This window comes from Uranotaenia lowii, chromosome 3, assembly GCF_029784155.1.
Source record: "Uranotaenia lowii strain MFRU-FL chromosome 3, ASM2978415v1, whole genome shotgun sequence".
NCBI lineage: Eukaryota > Metazoa > Arthropoda > Insecta > Diptera > Culicidae > Uranotaenia > Uranotaenia lowii.
This window is the reverse complement of record NC_073693.1, coordinates 302397516-302413782: the sequence shown is the minus strand read 5'-3', so window position 1 is coordinate 302413782 and position 16267 is coordinate 302397516. Positions and strand designations below refer to the sequence as shown.

General features: G+C 38.0%; 2 protein-coding genes across 4 annotated transcripts in view; one reads left to right on the top strand and one right to left on the bottom strand.

Annotated features, from left to right (window-relative positions):
- LOC129755280 (uncharacterized) overlaps positions 1-3463 on the top strand; it is a 44094-nt gene extending 40631 nt beyond the window's left edge. For all 3 annotated transcript variants that reach the window (XM_055751700.1, XM_055751701.1, XM_055751702.1), the window contains exons 3-4: positions 2791-3049; positions 3132-3463. In XM_055751700.1, coding sequence (XP_055607675.1) covers positions 2791-3049; positions 3132-3421 — 549 coding nt within the window. In that variant the 3' untranslated portion in view covers positions 3422-3463. The remainder of the gene's footprint in view (positions 1-2790; positions 3050-3131) is intronic.
- Positions 3464-4155: 692 nt separating this feature from the next.
- On the bottom strand, positions 4156-15997 carry LOC129753669 (putative uncharacterized protein DDB_G0281733). Its single transcript, XM_055749511.1, is given in 6 exon segments — positions 4156-4160; positions 5427-5844; positions 10618-10677; positions 14597-14660; positions 14791-14909; positions 15890-15997. Coding segments are annotated over 6 exon segments (774 nt in total).
- Between the last annotated feature and the right edge of the window lie 270 nt (positions 15998-16267).

Here is a 16267-nt window from a genome sequence, read left to right as displayed (position 1 = left end):
TTGAATTGAATAAATTTTGTTTCAAGAATGTAATATACATAACAATCCACTAAAACCTGTATTCGGTCAAAAAATCTGCTTCAAAAAACTGAAATGACTGATTTTTTGGTGATTTCTTTAATTTTATGTAAATATGTAAATACTGTTTAAGAAAAATTTTAGTTTAAAAACCATACTGAAGATACATAGAAGGAACGATAAGTTTTGGAATTCAGTCTTGAATAAAAGCCTCAATTAAGCGTTTAGTAAGTTCACCTTTAACCACTTCACTTAAATTTTGCAATCTTTTCTTTGAGCGTAGAAATAAGTTTTTTAAAGTGTAGTACACAAGCATATTTTGACACTGCGAGATGATCTAAAACCAAGAAATATATAAAGTCAGATCTGGAAATCTAAATTGACAAAACTCTCCGTTTTGTAGAGATGAGATGAAGGATATGCAGGAGATAAATCAAATTAAAAAAGGAATGGTTCTGTTCGGCATCACTGAAGATATATAAAATAAAAATAATTTCTACGGCAACATTTGTTATTTAGGCAACACTAGGAAAAACAAACAAAACCAAAGCAGTCATTGATCTATTATTGTGAGCGACGGACGTGTCTAAAAGTGAATCTCTGAATTGAGATTCGTAAAATCACGACAATGGCGTGGTTGCTAGGATAAGCATAAATAGAGTAGAAATTTAAGGCTGCTGCTGATGATTGTTTTGATTTGGTTTTCCGGAGGAATAAGATGTAATTGGCTTTAGATGCGCAGATTTTAAAGGCTGCAGCTAATGATTGTTTTGATTTGGCCTTCCGGTGGAATAAGACGGATTGGCTTTAGAAGCGCAGATTTTGAAGGCTGCTGCTGCTGATTGTTGTGATGTGGTCTTTCCGTTTTCCGTTTTCTGTTTTTAAAGCTGCTGCTGCTGACTGTTTATTTGGATTTGACCTTCCAGAGGAAAATGACGGAATTGGCTTTAAATGCGCAGATTTTTAAGGCTGCTGCTGCTGAATGTTTTGATTTGGCCTTCCGGTGGAAAAAGACGGATTGGCTTTAGAAGCGCAGATTTTTAAGGTTGCTGCTGCTGATTGTTTTGATGTGGTCTTTCCTTGGAATAAGACGGATTGGCTTTAGAAGCGCAGATTTTTAAGGCTGCTGCTGCTGATTGTTTTTATGTTGCCTTCCGGAGGAAAGAGACGAGTTGGCTTTAGAAGCGCAGATTCTTAAGGCTGCTGCTGCTGATTGTTTGTTTGGCTTCGATCTTCCAGTGGAATAAGACGGATTGGCTTTAGAAGCGCAGAATTTTAAGGCTGTTCCTGCTGATTATTTTTTTGGATTTGACCTTCCAGTGGAATAACACGGATTGGCTTTAGAAACACAGATTTTTAAGGCTGCTGCTGCTGATTGTTTTGATTTGGCCTTCCGGTGGAAAAAGACGGATTGGCTTCAGAAGCGCAGATTTTAAAGACTACTGCTGCTGATTGTTATGATGTGGTCTCTCCGTGGAATAAGACGGATTGGCTCCAAAAGCGCAGATTTTTAAGGCTGCTGCTGCTGATTGTTTTGATTTAGCCTTCTGGAGGAATAAGACATAATAGGCTTTAGATGCGCAGATTTTAAAGGCTGCAGCTATTGATTGTTTTGATTTGGCCATCTGGTGGAATAAGACGGATTGGCTTTAGAAACGCAGATTTTTAAAGCTGCAGCTGCTGATTGTTTGTTTGGATTTGACCTTCCAGAAGAATAAGATGGAATTGGCTTTAAATGCGCAGATTTTTAAGGCTGCTGCTGCTGATTGTTTTGATTTTGCCTTCTGGAGGAAAAAGACGGATTGGCTTTAGAAGCGCAGATTTTTAGGGCTGCTGCTGCTGATTGTTTTGATTTGGCTATCCGGTGGAAAAAGACGGATTGGCTTTAGAAGATTCTTAAGGCTGCTGCTGTTGTTGTTTTGATTAAGCCTTCCGGTGGAATATGACGAAATTGGCTTAGGAAGTGCAGATTTTTAAGTCTGCTGCCGCTGATTGTTTTGATTTGGCCTTCCGATGGAATAATACGGATTAGATTTAGAAGCGCAGATTTTTAAGCTTCCGCTGCTGACTGTTTTGATTTGGCCTTCCGGTGGAAAAAGGCAGATTGGCTGTAGATTCGCAGATTTTTAAGGCTGCTGCTGCCGATTGTTTTAATTTAGCCTTCTGGTGAGAAAAGACGGATTTTTTAATTGGAAATAAAGGTGAGAAGGAATGTAGAGATAAATCAAAATAAAAAAAAGTTATGGTTGTACTCAGCATCACTGAATATATATAAAATAAAATTAATTTCTATGGCAACATTTGTAATTTTTGCAACACCAGGCAAACAAACAAATCCAAGTCAGTCATTGATCCATTTTTGTGAACGACAGACGTGTCTAAGTGGGTCTCTTTGTTGAGATTTGTAAAATTACGACACGTTTGTTAGACAAATTTCTTTATTCAACATTAGGAATGCTACCTCAAAGTTGTTTGCGATGAAGTTAGAGACGTGTAGATGGAGTTGAACATTTATAATTTTAACGATTTGTTAAGTTTAAGGTAAAATAAAGCTTACCGGGTCTGCCAGTCATTTGATAAAAATCGTGTGATATCTGTAATTATTTTTTTGAGATCAATTCTTAGGCTTCTACATAATAATAACAGTAACCCTTTATTTATTTTACGATCGTATCTAACTTTTTTAGAGTTTTTATTTAACTTTTGATGTGGTAGACTTTTAAGACCAATTGGTTTGAAACTAACTGAGTTATTTTTCTCAACTTTTCTCAGGTCATCATCTCGCTTTTTGGAGTGGCTTTGGCCGCCAATGCCATCAATGCCGAAGATGGAGTTGCTCCAGCAGCATTCCAAGATTCCAGCGCCGCCGCTAGGCGAAACGACAAACGAGCCATCGGACTGGTAGACACCACCGGGCTAACCTACGACTACACTGCCCTTCACCATCACCCGGTTGCTGTGGCTGCCCCAGTAGCTGCTTCCACTACCGTCGTCAAATCCGCTGGCTATCATGGACTTCCTGTGAGTGCTGGTAAGTATCTGGATAAAATATGGACACTTAAAAAATAAAGCATTTACACTTTTTTCAATATTTACTATTGAAAACACTCTAGGATACACCAACCTTGGCCTGGACAGACTGGGCTACAGCGGAATCTATCATCCAGTGACCACCGGATACACCACCAGCTACCAGACCGGATATGGAGGTCTCGGATACGGCTCGGGAATCCCAGTGGCATCGGCAGCTGCCGGATACGGAAAGTTGGTCCACCCCGGAACTACCACCTACCAGAAGGTGGTCCAAACCTATCCTCATCTGGGATCAACAGTGGGAGCCGTGGCACCAGCCCTGGGCTACACCAGTTTGGCCGGATATCATCCCGCAGGATTGCTCTACTAACCTAAGCTTACCTCAATTTACGGAAGTCCTCAAAACCAAAAATTGCCATAAAAACGTTCTTATTTAAATTATGTTGTTGAAAATTTACAAATAAAATCAATTTGAACTAAATTATTTATTAATTTATTTGTTCAAAATTCGCACAAACATAATTTCACTTCATCTCCTACATAACTTTTTGTTCGGATTAATTCGTGCTGATGTCCAACTTTGGTCCAGCCTCTACCGAAACACATTTCCTGAGAAAACCGGAAAAAATAAAATCATCCACCAAACCGTCAAAAACCATCAGTAATAAATTTAAGAAACTTCTCGGCCGCCCCGAGTTTCAAAACATTTATTTCACACTCATTCTACGCCGTGCAAAATCGAACGAAACGAAAGAACGAGTGTGTGTTTAATTTGTTCCAAAAGCTGGGGGCGTGCTAAGGGATGATGCGAAAGTTTAGCATCACCATCTATTTGTTTCCTCCCACGTTAGCAACAAACTTTCCCGAACCTGAGTCCAGTCTGTCTGCCTGGAACGTTTCGGTTCCAGATTTGTTCTTCCGGGGGGAGGTAACGATTTGTTTTTACGAACAGAACGATGAAATCTAATTCGAATCTGAGGGATCCATTAGTTGTCATTTGTGATTACTTTCACTTTTGTTTTTAGGTTTTGTGTGAGAGGAAACAGCTACCTAATACAAAACTTTCGTTGATTGGTTTTTGCGTTTCATTAGTTTCTGTTATCATCAAACTGGGGAGATGTTATTCGAAGATTGTTTAAGAGAGATTTAATGGCCTTAAAATATATAAAGTTGGAAAATGTTTGCTTGAAATATGTTTTGTCTACTATCTTATTACTAAGAAAAATTAAAATATCAAAGTATTTCAACGTTTAATTAAGTTGTAAAACACAGTAGATACAACCATTTCGTTTAAAACTTTGAAAAAGATAGAAAAAGTAAAGTTTCATAAATTTTATCTATGTATAAAATATATTTATCGAAATTGAATTACAGAATGAAACATTTGAAATTGTTAAGGATATTTACAAAACACCAGAAAAACTGTCTTCTGTCTCTTCTATCTCTTCTGTCTCTTCTTTCTCTTTTTTTCTTCGTTTTCATTTGTCTCTTTTGTCTCTTCTGTCTTTTTTGTCTTTTTAGTCTTTTCTGTCTCTTCTGTGTCTACTGTCTCTTCTGTCTCTTCTGTCTTTTTTCTCTTCTTTCTCTTTTTTTTCTTCTCTCTCTTCTGTCTCGTCTGTCTCTTCTTTCTCTTCTGTCTCTTCTGTCTCTTCTGTCTCTTCTGTCTCTTCTGTCTCTTCTGTGTCTTCTTTCTCTTCTGTCTCTTCTGTCTCTTCTGTCTCTTCTGCCTCTTCTGTGTCTTCTGTCTCTTCTGAATCTTCCGTCTCTTCCGTCTCTTCCTTCTCTTCTGTCTCTTATGTCTCTGCTGTTTCTTTTTTTGTCTCTTTTGTCTATTTTTTCTCTTCTGTCTCTTCTGTCTCTTCTGTCTTTTTTTCTCTTCTTTCTCTTTTTATTCTTCTCTCTCTCCTGTCTCGTCTGTCTATTCTGTATCGTCTGCCTCTTCTTTCTCTTCTGTTTCTTCTGTCTCTTATGTCTCTTCTGTCTCTTCTGTCTCTTCTGTCTCTTCTGTCTCTTCTGTCTCTTCTGTCTCTTCTGTCTCTTATGTCTCTTCTGTCTCTTCTGTCTCTTATGTTTCTTCTGTCTCTTCTGTCTCTTCTGTCTCTTCTGCCTGCTTCTTCTGTCTCTTCTGTCTCTTTTGAATCTTCCGTCTCTTATGACGTCTCTTATGTCTCTTCTGTTTCTTTTTTTGTCTCTTTTGTCTATTTTTTCTCTTCTGTCTCTTCTGTTTCTTTTTTCTCTTTTGTCTCTTCTGTATCTTTTTTCTCTTCTGTCTCTTCTGTTTCTGTTTCTTCTGTCTCTTCTGAATTTTACGTCTCTTCCGTCTCTTCTGCTTCTTCTGTCTCTTATGTCTCTTATGTCTCTTCTGTCTCTTTTGCCTCTTTTATCTCTTCTGTCTCTTCTGTCTCTTCTCTCAGTTCTGTCTCTTTTTTCTCTTTTGTCTCTTTTGTCTCTTTTTTCTCTTCTGTCTCTTCTGTCTCTTCTGTCACTTATGTCTTATCTGTCTTTTCTGTCTCTTATGTCTCCTCTGTCTCTTCTGTCTCTTCTGTCTCTTCTGTTTCTTCTGTTTCTTCTGTCTCTTCTGTCTCTTCTGTCTCTTCTGTCTCTTCTGTCTCTTCTGTCTCTTCTGTCTCTTTTTTCTCTTTTTTCTTTTTTGTCTCTTTTTTCTCTTCTGTCTCTTCTGTCTCTTATGCAGCTTCTGTCTCTTCTGTCTCTTCTGTCTCTTCTGTCTCTTCTGTCTCTTCTGTCTTTTCTATCTCTTCATTCTCTTCTGTCTCTTCGGTCTCTTTTGTTTCTTTTGTCTCTTTTTTCTCTTCTGTCTCTTTTGTCTCTTCTGTCTCTTCTGTCTCTTCTGTTTCTTCTGTCTCTTCTGTTTTTTCTGTCTCTTCCGTCTCTTCTGTCTCTTGCGTCTCTTCTATCTTCTATCCATACGTCTCTTCTGTCTCTTATGTCTCTTCTGTCTCTTCTGCCTTTTCTGTCTTTTCTGTCTCTTCTGTCTCTTCTGTCTCTTCTGTCTTCTGTCTCTTTTGTCTCTTCTGTCTCTTCTGTCTCTTCTGTCTTTTCTGTCTCTACTGTCTCTTATGTCTCTTCTGTCTCTTCTGTCTCTTATGTCTCTTCTGTCTCTTCTGTCACATCTGTCTCTTCTGTCTTCTGTCTCTTCTGTCTTCTGTCTTCTGTCTTCTGTTTTCTGTCTTCTGTCTTCTGTCATCTGTCTTCTGTCTTCTGCATTCTGTCTTCTGTCTTCTGTCTTCTGTTTACTGTCTTCTGTTTACTGTCTTCTGTCGTCTGTCGTCTGTCGTCTGTCGTCTGTCGTCTGTCGTCTGTCGTCTGTCGTCTGTCGTCTGTCGTCTGTCGTCTGTCGTCTGTCGTCTGTCGTCTGTCGTCTGTCGTCTGTCGTCTGTCGTCTGTCGTCTGTCGTCTGTCGTCTGTCGTCTGTCGTCTGTCGTCTGTCGTCTGTCGTCTGTCGTCTGTCGTCTGTCGTCTGTCGTCTGTCGTCTGTCGTCTGTCGTCTGTCGTCTGTCGTCTGTCGTCTGTCGTCTGTCGTCTGTCGTCTGTCGTCTGTCGTCTGTCGTCTGTCGTCTGTCGTCTGTCGTCTGTCGTCTGTCGTCTGTCGTCTGTCGTCTGTCGTCTGTCGTGTGTCGTCTGTTGTCGGTCTTTTTTTTCTAATTTTAGTGTTTTGATTGGAGTTAATTTTATAAATCCTTTTTTTTTAAATTGAATTTGAATGTATTAAAAATGAGATGCTGATTTGTTTACATTCAAACGATGTTAACAGATTGTATCAGGTGTTTCATTTCGAATCAAAAGCTCAGAATAGACCTTCCACTATCAATCGGTTGTTTTGGTCAAGAAGTTTATCCGCCGCCTGGGATTAATTGCGAATAATTAAACTCCATCTGTAAATTGATAGTTGTTTGAAAGTTGTTTTGCTCCGTCACCTCTCACCTAACTTTACCGTCTTTCCTCGGACTACTATGATTTATGTTCGGACAAGTGATGCCTGATTTACAAGCACTTAGAAATCTAGCTAGCCGGCTAGCCGACTAGCCCTGGTGCTTTATGTCGTCCCTTTTCGACTGCAGTCCACCAGCAGAAAATGGGTTTAGATTGCTTTCTTTGGAAAATCTCGTTTAGCGCCTCCTGCTACTGATGGCGGAAGTAGTTTCCTCCGACATGTAGAAGGCAACCGGAACAAGGTGCCTGGGAAACGATGAATGGGCTGAAAGAAGTTTTACCCAGAAATGCAACACATGTCATGCTCCCTTGCTTCGGGAAACTATTTTCAACAGTGTTTTAGAGACTAAGTGCCTCCACACTGCCGCCTGTTTTCGAAGCGTTCGTTCTGACGAAATCTATAGTTCAACTGCCTTGGAAGAAAGCATGCAACATTTTCTCCGATGGGTGGCATTAGCGCGGTTCTTTGGCGTACAGTGGGAAAAGTTATGATGTTTTGCGTCTCGGAAAGGAAAGTCAAAACACTTGCACTTGTTGCTGCAACCGCTAGAAATCCCACTTTAAAAAAGTTATGACGAGCTTTACAGTCAGTCAACATTTTTGTACCATTTAAATAAACCTAAGTTGATACGCTTTTCCGGCTTCTTACTTGAGAACACTGAACCAGGAAGAAGAAGTGCGGAAGTGCGCCGTCAACATGCACAAGACAGTTTTATCCCAATTTAACATGATAGTTTTGCATCGTGCAAGTTGTTTCAGATCAGGAACACCCGGGGAGGATTTTGTGTCTGAGCCACACTTGAAAACTGGTGGGATTTCGTGACGAATAAGAAAACGTGCCTCGGCAAAAGTTGGATGTGGGTGGTGGGTGACGGTGCATTTCTTGAACGAACATCCTTACATTTCGTAAAGCGGATTAGTGTAACTACTACTTGCTGCTTCTGCCGTTGCCGTCGTCGTGCATGATGAAGTGTTGAAATTGTTTAGACAGCTGAACGTAATTTTGCAGGGAACTTGTTCTACTGAATGATTATGCTCAGCTTAATTTTATCACGGATTATTGCGATACACGTGAAACGAAGTTCTGGCTGTTCAGTAGTAATGGTCTAATCATACTTGAGAGGCGTTGAAATGCTAATTATTCTTCGATATTTCATTCGTTTAAGAATATTTTTTAAGATGCACAAGTATATTGTGTGCAGCAATAGACTGAATCGATTTGGTGTCATTTTTTAATTTCTCAAACTCAGAGGTCTAAAAAGCTTCCTTTTGTTCAAAACTCATCTATGATTTTTTACAGGTTTGAATGGAAAATTTGAATATTTTTTTCGGTGAAATCAATATCATTTTTATTTCATCCGTGAAGCCGAGCCGGGTAAATTTTCGCTAATAACATTTTTGTCTAAAAAGATATGAAGATTCGATCTCCGACAAAGAATTTCAGAGGAAAATTTCCTTTAAGAAATCATAAATTGGCACCACAATCATTAGCAGGCTCAGCTCCATGAAAAGATTATGACAATGTGAATTTTTCAGAACAAAATATTCGGTTTTCCCACAGAAACCTTAGAAGCTAAAATTTATTCATGTAATCGTTTCGTAAAAGTTCGGCGGTGTTAACACTGCTGAACCTAATTAAAAGAGAAGCGACGTCTGAAACACAAAAATCCAATCCATACAAAAGAACTGTCAAAATCGATTCCAATCAATCACAGCTTTTGTCGTAGAGCTTTTAACAAACTAATTGAAAACTCAGCCAAAGAGAGTATTGTGATTGCTGTTGCAGTTCAAGCAAATAATTTTTAAGCTGCATGCAACTCTGCTTTGATTGCATAACTTTAGGCGAAATGCAGATGATGAAGACTTCGTTTCTTGCCTCAAATTATGCAACTGAAGCTAGAAAAGCCTTGGCTGGCCTGCATTTAATATCGAAAAACACCAGTTGAATATCATTTGAAGCATCGATTAAACTGTTTAAGCTATTTTACTAAAAATTTGTTTGATGTTCTCATCATTTAACAATAAAATCAGAACAAATCAGGGTATTTTAAAAGCCATTTTTCGAAAATCAGGACAGTTCAAGCGTTTTAAAAAAATCAGAACGGCCTCTCGAAAATCAGGAATAATCCTGAAAAATCAGGACACCTGACACCCCTTGTCGAAATCCACAAACGTAAGCAGGAAAGAGTCCTGGAATTCGTTTATTTTTTCCATTATTTGTCGCCGTCGTAAAATATTATTAATTGTCCTTTGTATTTTATTTCAGACGAAATAACTTACTAAATCCAGAAACATGTCTAAAATTTTTCATCCCCACAGGATGGAAATCCCTGAAAAAAAAAGAAGAAAAAAGAGTCTAAATTTTAATCGCTATCATTAAAACAAGCCGAAAAAATCGGTATCGATTTTTGAAAAGGGCCAATGCATCAAGTGTAAACAAATCCAGGTTCTTGCATAAAGCTCGTAAACTTTCTGTTATGCATCTGAAAATATGTACCTCTTTGATATTTTATGATTTTTGATAGTTTTATTGCATTTTTTTTAATATGGCAAATAGCATTTTTTATGAATGTGTAGCCACGATGCTCTTTCGCCTAATTAATCCAGGAGGCGAAAAGAAATGTTTGTTTTGTTTTCATCTTTAATGTTTTATTCCCTCAAAATTTCGTAGCGATCAAAAAGGCCAATAGTCTTTCGGAAATGGAAAAGGGCATTGCACTTTTTTAAATTTATTTTCCAGGACGAGAAAACGCAACGAATAGTGATTTTTTAATGGTAAAATGTACTAATGTGCTTATTTATGTGTTCACTTTGATCCGTTTTCAAGCCGATATTTGCCTTAACCCTCATCCGCATTATGGTGTCGTTTTGACACCATTGCCAGTTTGAAGGCTTGTAACTTTTTTCAGAACCTTCAAAATACAAAAATTTCTGCGGGGACCCTAAATGAATTCAAAAGTTCTTCAATATTGCATCTTTACTTTTTTTATGGACGAACACTGGAAGCCTGGACAAAAAAACTCCCTTTTCCGACTTTGGGTGTCATTTTGACACTCAAAAGAAAAATCTATTTAAGTCGTTTGAATTATTATGAACTTAATATAAAACTTTTATTAATAGAAACCTTGTAATGTCAGTAAAATATGTTTAGAACATTATTTACAGCTAAAGTTACAAGTTTTCTCGTTATTCAGCATTAAAGAAAAAAAAAAATCCGAAAAAACATGCCTCACGAAAAGTGCTGCAATTCATATATTACTCGTCCAAAAAAAATTAGCCTTATGCATATGAAAGCTGAAGTTAATGCCTACATCATGAAGCCATGAAATTAAATTTTTTTTAATGAAATGGTCACAAAAAGTAAAAAAAAGTGGTCTAAAAAACCTACTTTTCATTCGATTGCTAGTAAATACTGTTTGAGCGATGGTAGAGTTTTAGAAAAAAATATGACAACAAACTTTATTAAAATTCACACATTTTGCTGTCTTTAGATTTTTAAATTTAAAAAAAAATTTCTTGTCATCATGATGTAGGCATTAACTTCAGCTTTCATATGCATAAGGCAAATATTTTTTTGGACGTGTAATATATGAACTACAGGACTTTTCGTGAGGCATGTTTTTTTTAGGATTTTTTTTCTTTTTTTCTGAATAACGAGAAAACTTGTAACTTTAGCTGTATATAATGTTCTAAACATATTTGACTGACATTACAAGGTTTCTTTTGATGTAAGTTTTGTTTAAATCGGTTTAACATGCCAAAAGTTATAACGATTTGAGCTTGTGGTGTCAAATTGACACTCCTAGTGCTGATTAGGGTAATGAAATCTAATGCGGATGAGGGTTAAAATTGCTTTTGTAACTAGTGATCCAAAAGGCGAAGATCTTGGAATTCGCAAGCGCGCACATATTTGGCGAATAAACAAAATGAGAAAGCGAAAGGGCACAAAACAATATTGTTGAACTTTTGGCAGTAATAATCACGGAAAAGTTGAATTTATCAATCGGATCGCAAAATTGCGTTGATTTTAAAGGAGATCAGTGACTTAGTTAGGAAAATGATTCAATGCAGTGAAATAGGAAATTGTTTACTTTTCTGAAACTTTGAATGACACATTCCACCGTGACGTGAAATCGCTTTTCCGGACTTTTAGGAACTGTTATCATTCTAGAAGTCAACCAATTTGGTTAAAAACAAAAAATGTAGTAGAAAACGGTCAAAAATTGAATTTTCTTCAAAATGTTTATAATTTGGTCATTAAAAGGTTTAAGTTATTTGTGTTGTGATCGTTTAATTTTGTGACGTGAATTCACGCTAGAATTGACTTTTTTTGACTTCATTACATATCACTTGGATTTCCTGCTCTCTCTGTGGAAATAGAATATTGGTGTCTTCAAATAAGTTGTAGAGAAAACAATTTTCCATAATTTGATGTTTATAGCTTTTAGATGAACAACTAAGAACAAAGTTATGCCTCTTTAAAGTTGTGACATGAACTCACTCAGTTAAAACAGATCTGGGTAGTGTACTGAATTCACGACACGAAGTTTAAAGTTATTCTGAAAAATTCTTAAAAGCCTTTTCGTAGGTGATGGAAAGAATTAGAGAAACATGAGGTATCAAAGAACGAAAGAATAAAAGCCGTAAATATCATACATTTTTCGAAAAAGATACAACGGCTCACCGGCAGTGTTACCACACTTAAATCTGTATTTTTAAATCTGTAAAAAATCTCAAAAATCTATATTGAAATCTGTATCTAATTTTTTTTTATCCCAAATACTAACGCTGCCGAAAGATTACTTTTTCTACACTGACAAAATGTTTGACACATTGGTGTGTGAAATTTCACACATTTTGGAAATAAGTAGACCAACACATTAAATGTGTAAAGGTACTGCTGCACACTAATGGGATAAACTGCTTAAGGAAACGAAATGTGATCGTTTCACACATTATGCAAAAAGCCTTTAAAACGGGAAAATGTGTGAAAATGGCAAAATAGTTCAATTTAGGCAAACGGGAGGTTGCAGTTAAACTTCTTATCATTAATTTGGATATAAAAACAACATGATTTGTTATTTAATTGTTTTTTTTTATTATTCTTCAGATTTTTATTCAATTTAAGTGCTGCGGGGGGTGCCACTTCATTAGCTTTTTCTACCAGTTAGAAAAACTTTTTTTCGAATTACTGGGACTGCAAATCTCTGCGACTGAAAGAAATCATACTTTCAGGGTTGTACTCCATTTACCCGAAATCCATTGCCCAGAATTAAAAATCCCCAAAATTTCAATCGCCAGAAAAACCATTCCCCAGAATTTTTGTCCCCAGACGAACCTTTCCCCAGAAAAATTTTCGCCAGAATGTACCATTTCCCAGAAATTTTTATACCAGAATGAATCGATTACCAGAAAATTTTTCGCCAGAAGAAACATTTCCCAGAAAACTGAAAACATTTATCCTTACTAGAAATTAATAAAAAGAAGGAATTGTTACAAAAAAATGAGGTTTCATAACTTAATTCTTTTGCGGCAAAGCCGCAATCAACGAGAATGAAGGGGCTGAGGTGACACAAAGCCGCCGAAGCTCCCAAATCCGAGGCGGCCGCCGACCCGCCGTCGGAAGCGGCGGCCCCATTACATTGGTCTAGGTCTGCCGGGACTTCCTAGGTTTGCGTGAAAGCTAGGGGTGATCCCTTAGCCCCGTCCGCCACGCGACCGCGTGAAGGACAATATTTCCTTCGAGTTCGAAAGCGCAGCGTGAGAAGAATTCATCACATTTAACAGCATAAAAATTAAAAAAATAAATTCTAGAGGAAATAATCTGGGATTTGTGCCATTCTGTGAAATGTTTTATTCTGGGGAAAATAGCTCTAGGAAATGTTCCATTCTAGGAAAAAAAAATTCTGGTAAATGGTGCATTCTGGGGAAATTTTTTCTGGGAAATGGTTCATTCTGGGGTTTGATTTCGGGTATTTGGCATTCTGGGGAAAAGTCATTCTGGTCAATGGTTTTCGGGTAAATGGGATACAATCTACTTTCAGTGCAACAGGCAGTATAAGGTCATGAAAAGTTTTGATTCGACATATTTCTTTAAATATAAAATAGACCTATGTACTTTCTTGTTTTAACAATCACTTTAGATTAGAAAATTTGGGCAAAAGTCTCTGTTGTAAACCAGTTTCTGTACTATGTTGTATTCAAAGTATACTTCGAGGAAAATGTCCACAGCCGGTGAAATAATTCGATGGTACTAAACTAGCATTGATAGTTAGATTTTGTGTATTGTAAAGACTGATCTTGGAACATATTTGATTCTTATACACAAGTTTAAAACTGTTTTTAAACCCTTGCTTGTAGCAAAAAGCGCTGTATTTTTTTTTTATTTACATGCACATACATATATTACACGACTTATGCCTAAGACCAATGATCCAACAAACAAACAAAGATCCAACTTGGCTAAAGCGCTGTATTGTTACTGTTCCGATCTTCGATCTTGAAGATTTTCCAAATTTTTAGGTGTGACAATGAAAGTTAGCTAGGACGACGGATCATTGAAGTGAATTATTATAGATTAACTCAAAGTCTAATCAAAATATCTTGAGATTTTTTGATTTGCAGAAAATCTGTATAAAATCTGTACAAATTCCCCATAATCTGTAATCTGTATATACAGATTCTTGGTTGATAAAATTATAAAAAATCTGTATTATTACAGAAAAATCTGTATATGTGGTAACGCTGCTCACCGGCATGACTTGAACCTGCAATCTCCGCTTCAGTACAACGGCACGTTAGCCAATTTCACCACTTTTCAATTTGCATAGAAGCCTTCGATAAAATGAAAAAAATTACCATAATGACAAAAATGCAAAATTGACCAAATAAGACGACAAAATTGTTAAGTTGAAGTTTGATTCGATTCCCAGTTCAGCTTTCAACCGAACCGGTTTAAAAAATTGGAGTTAAAGGGGACTTGATTCTCACATCGTATGCTATGATAGCGATTGTAAGTCGAAACCTACGCTCAACGCTATAATCGTAAGCACAGATTGCTCTGACAAAGGAAAAACGACACTGCGACGTGGTCGATGCACACCATCTCATATTCTCACATGCCGTTCGTTCTCAGGAAGCTTTTGCCTGAGCACGAACACGGTTATCCACCATGGGTGCACGAATGTGTTGATGTAAGGTATATTTTGGAAGAACGAGTCAATCAAGTGGGCTAGTTTACTTACAGGTATTCCGGCATCCGTGTATATACCTACCTGGCCAGCTACGCGATTTCACGCTTGCGCATCAAGCTTCTCCAATTATTACTTCCGCTTTCAATGAAAGCAGTGGTTTACGCGCCCCCTCATATGAGGACCACTCGTCGAGGTAGATTGCTCGGTTAGACTCCCGACCTCAGAGCGGGTTGTTCAAACAAGATCCGAAAAGGAATACGGAAGTTAAATAAGGGTTGATGATGGTTGGGAAATGTACCAGCAATTGCACCGTCGTACCCAAAGAATAGCTAGGGCACAAACAGTTATTCTATCCGCTCATAAGGCACTCACTTGCGCTTCTCTTCATTGGTGGAACTTACTTTCCCAAGTTTTTCCTTCCCACGATAGAAGTTTAAGCAAGGGAACTGTTTTCCCGAGCTGTAACTGATTGAACATTCTTATTACATAGTCAGTTGCAAGAGAAAACACATCTTACTTGTCGGCCACTTATGCGATTTGAACCCAAAAGTTTTCTTGCCGATACCGGGAATCGAGCCCAGTACGCCTTGCATACCAAGACCAGACTCGTGCCAGCCTATCCGCTAGACTATATCGGCGCTTGCTTTTTCCTGAGCACGAACTACAGGAGATATATTCGTTCGTGGAAGCAAATTGAAACTTACCAGACGAATGCTATGCATTCGAGTTTAAAGCTCTCGTCGTGTTCAGGTTGTAGGTAGATCGGTACCTCCAGCAATTTGATGCACAATATTGACAAACCAATATTCCTTTTTTTAAACGTCGGTTAATTTTCTATTTCCGCCCACGTTGGTCGCCAAAGGAATCGAATTAGTTGTCAGATAAAATGAGCTTTTGATCTTCGGGACCGGAATTGCGTAATTATTAGTGAGCTAATGATTCCGAAATTTCCCGAAGAAAATGTCTTCTTACCTAAACCTTTCCCTTTCATCCATCCGAGAGTTCGTTCTCGGGTGTAAGTTCAGGTGGAGCGATATCGAAAATCCGGTACACCAATACAATCATACTATCCTCGTGATGAGGTTAGTGACCGGGTGCCTACCAATCGACTGGTGATTACAGATTTCATCCAAACATGCGCAGAGCGATCATACCTGGAATTCTCTTGAGCGGTGGGGACTGGTGTGGCGAAGTGCAAATTCTCTGAGTAGTGGCATTCTAAAAATAACTGAGAGCGTGTTAGGGGTGCTCAAGCGAAATTGATGGAAAAATCGATACTTTATCGATACAATTATCGATACAGTTCATGACTCATCTGCTAACACCTATCAGGCATATCTCTCAAGCATCACTGGACGGCGCAATCTTCCCCGCTTTGTGTGGAAAGAAGCACATATGTTTCCTGTTTACAAAAAGGGAGATATTAACAATTACCGTTGCATCTCAGCTCTGTGTGCTATTGTAAAACTGTTTGAGCTGGGTGTTTTGGATCCCACTTTTTCATTCTGCGAGCACCACTTTTCAAACGATCAGCAAGGTTGCCTAAACGATCAACTACTACAAATTTATTGACGTTCAAATTTTTTTGTACAAGGAAGCTATGCCATGAAGACACAAACCGATGCTATTTACACAGATTTGTCTGCTGCATTTGATAAAGTGAATCACTCGCTTGGGATTATGTGGATCTTTACTGGAGTGGTTTCGAAGTTACCTAACGGGACGAACAGTTGTCCGTTCATACTGGAGAATCCTTCTCGAGACAGTTTCTCGGCTCTTCCGGAGTGCCGCAAGGGAACCATTTAGGACCAATAATTTTCGTCATCTATTTCAATGATGTTCTCTCGCTTCTGGATGGCCCAAAACTCGCTTTATGCCGATGATTTGAAACTGTATCACACCATCAATGGTAAAGACGACATCGATTTCCTGCAAAGGCAGTTCAACATTTTACATTTACATTTTACTGACTGGTGCGACAACAACTGTTTGCCGCTAAATCACAGTAAATGCTTGATTTATATCTTTTTCTCGCAAGCGGGCACCCTCTTCATGCTGAGTACATTCTCGGG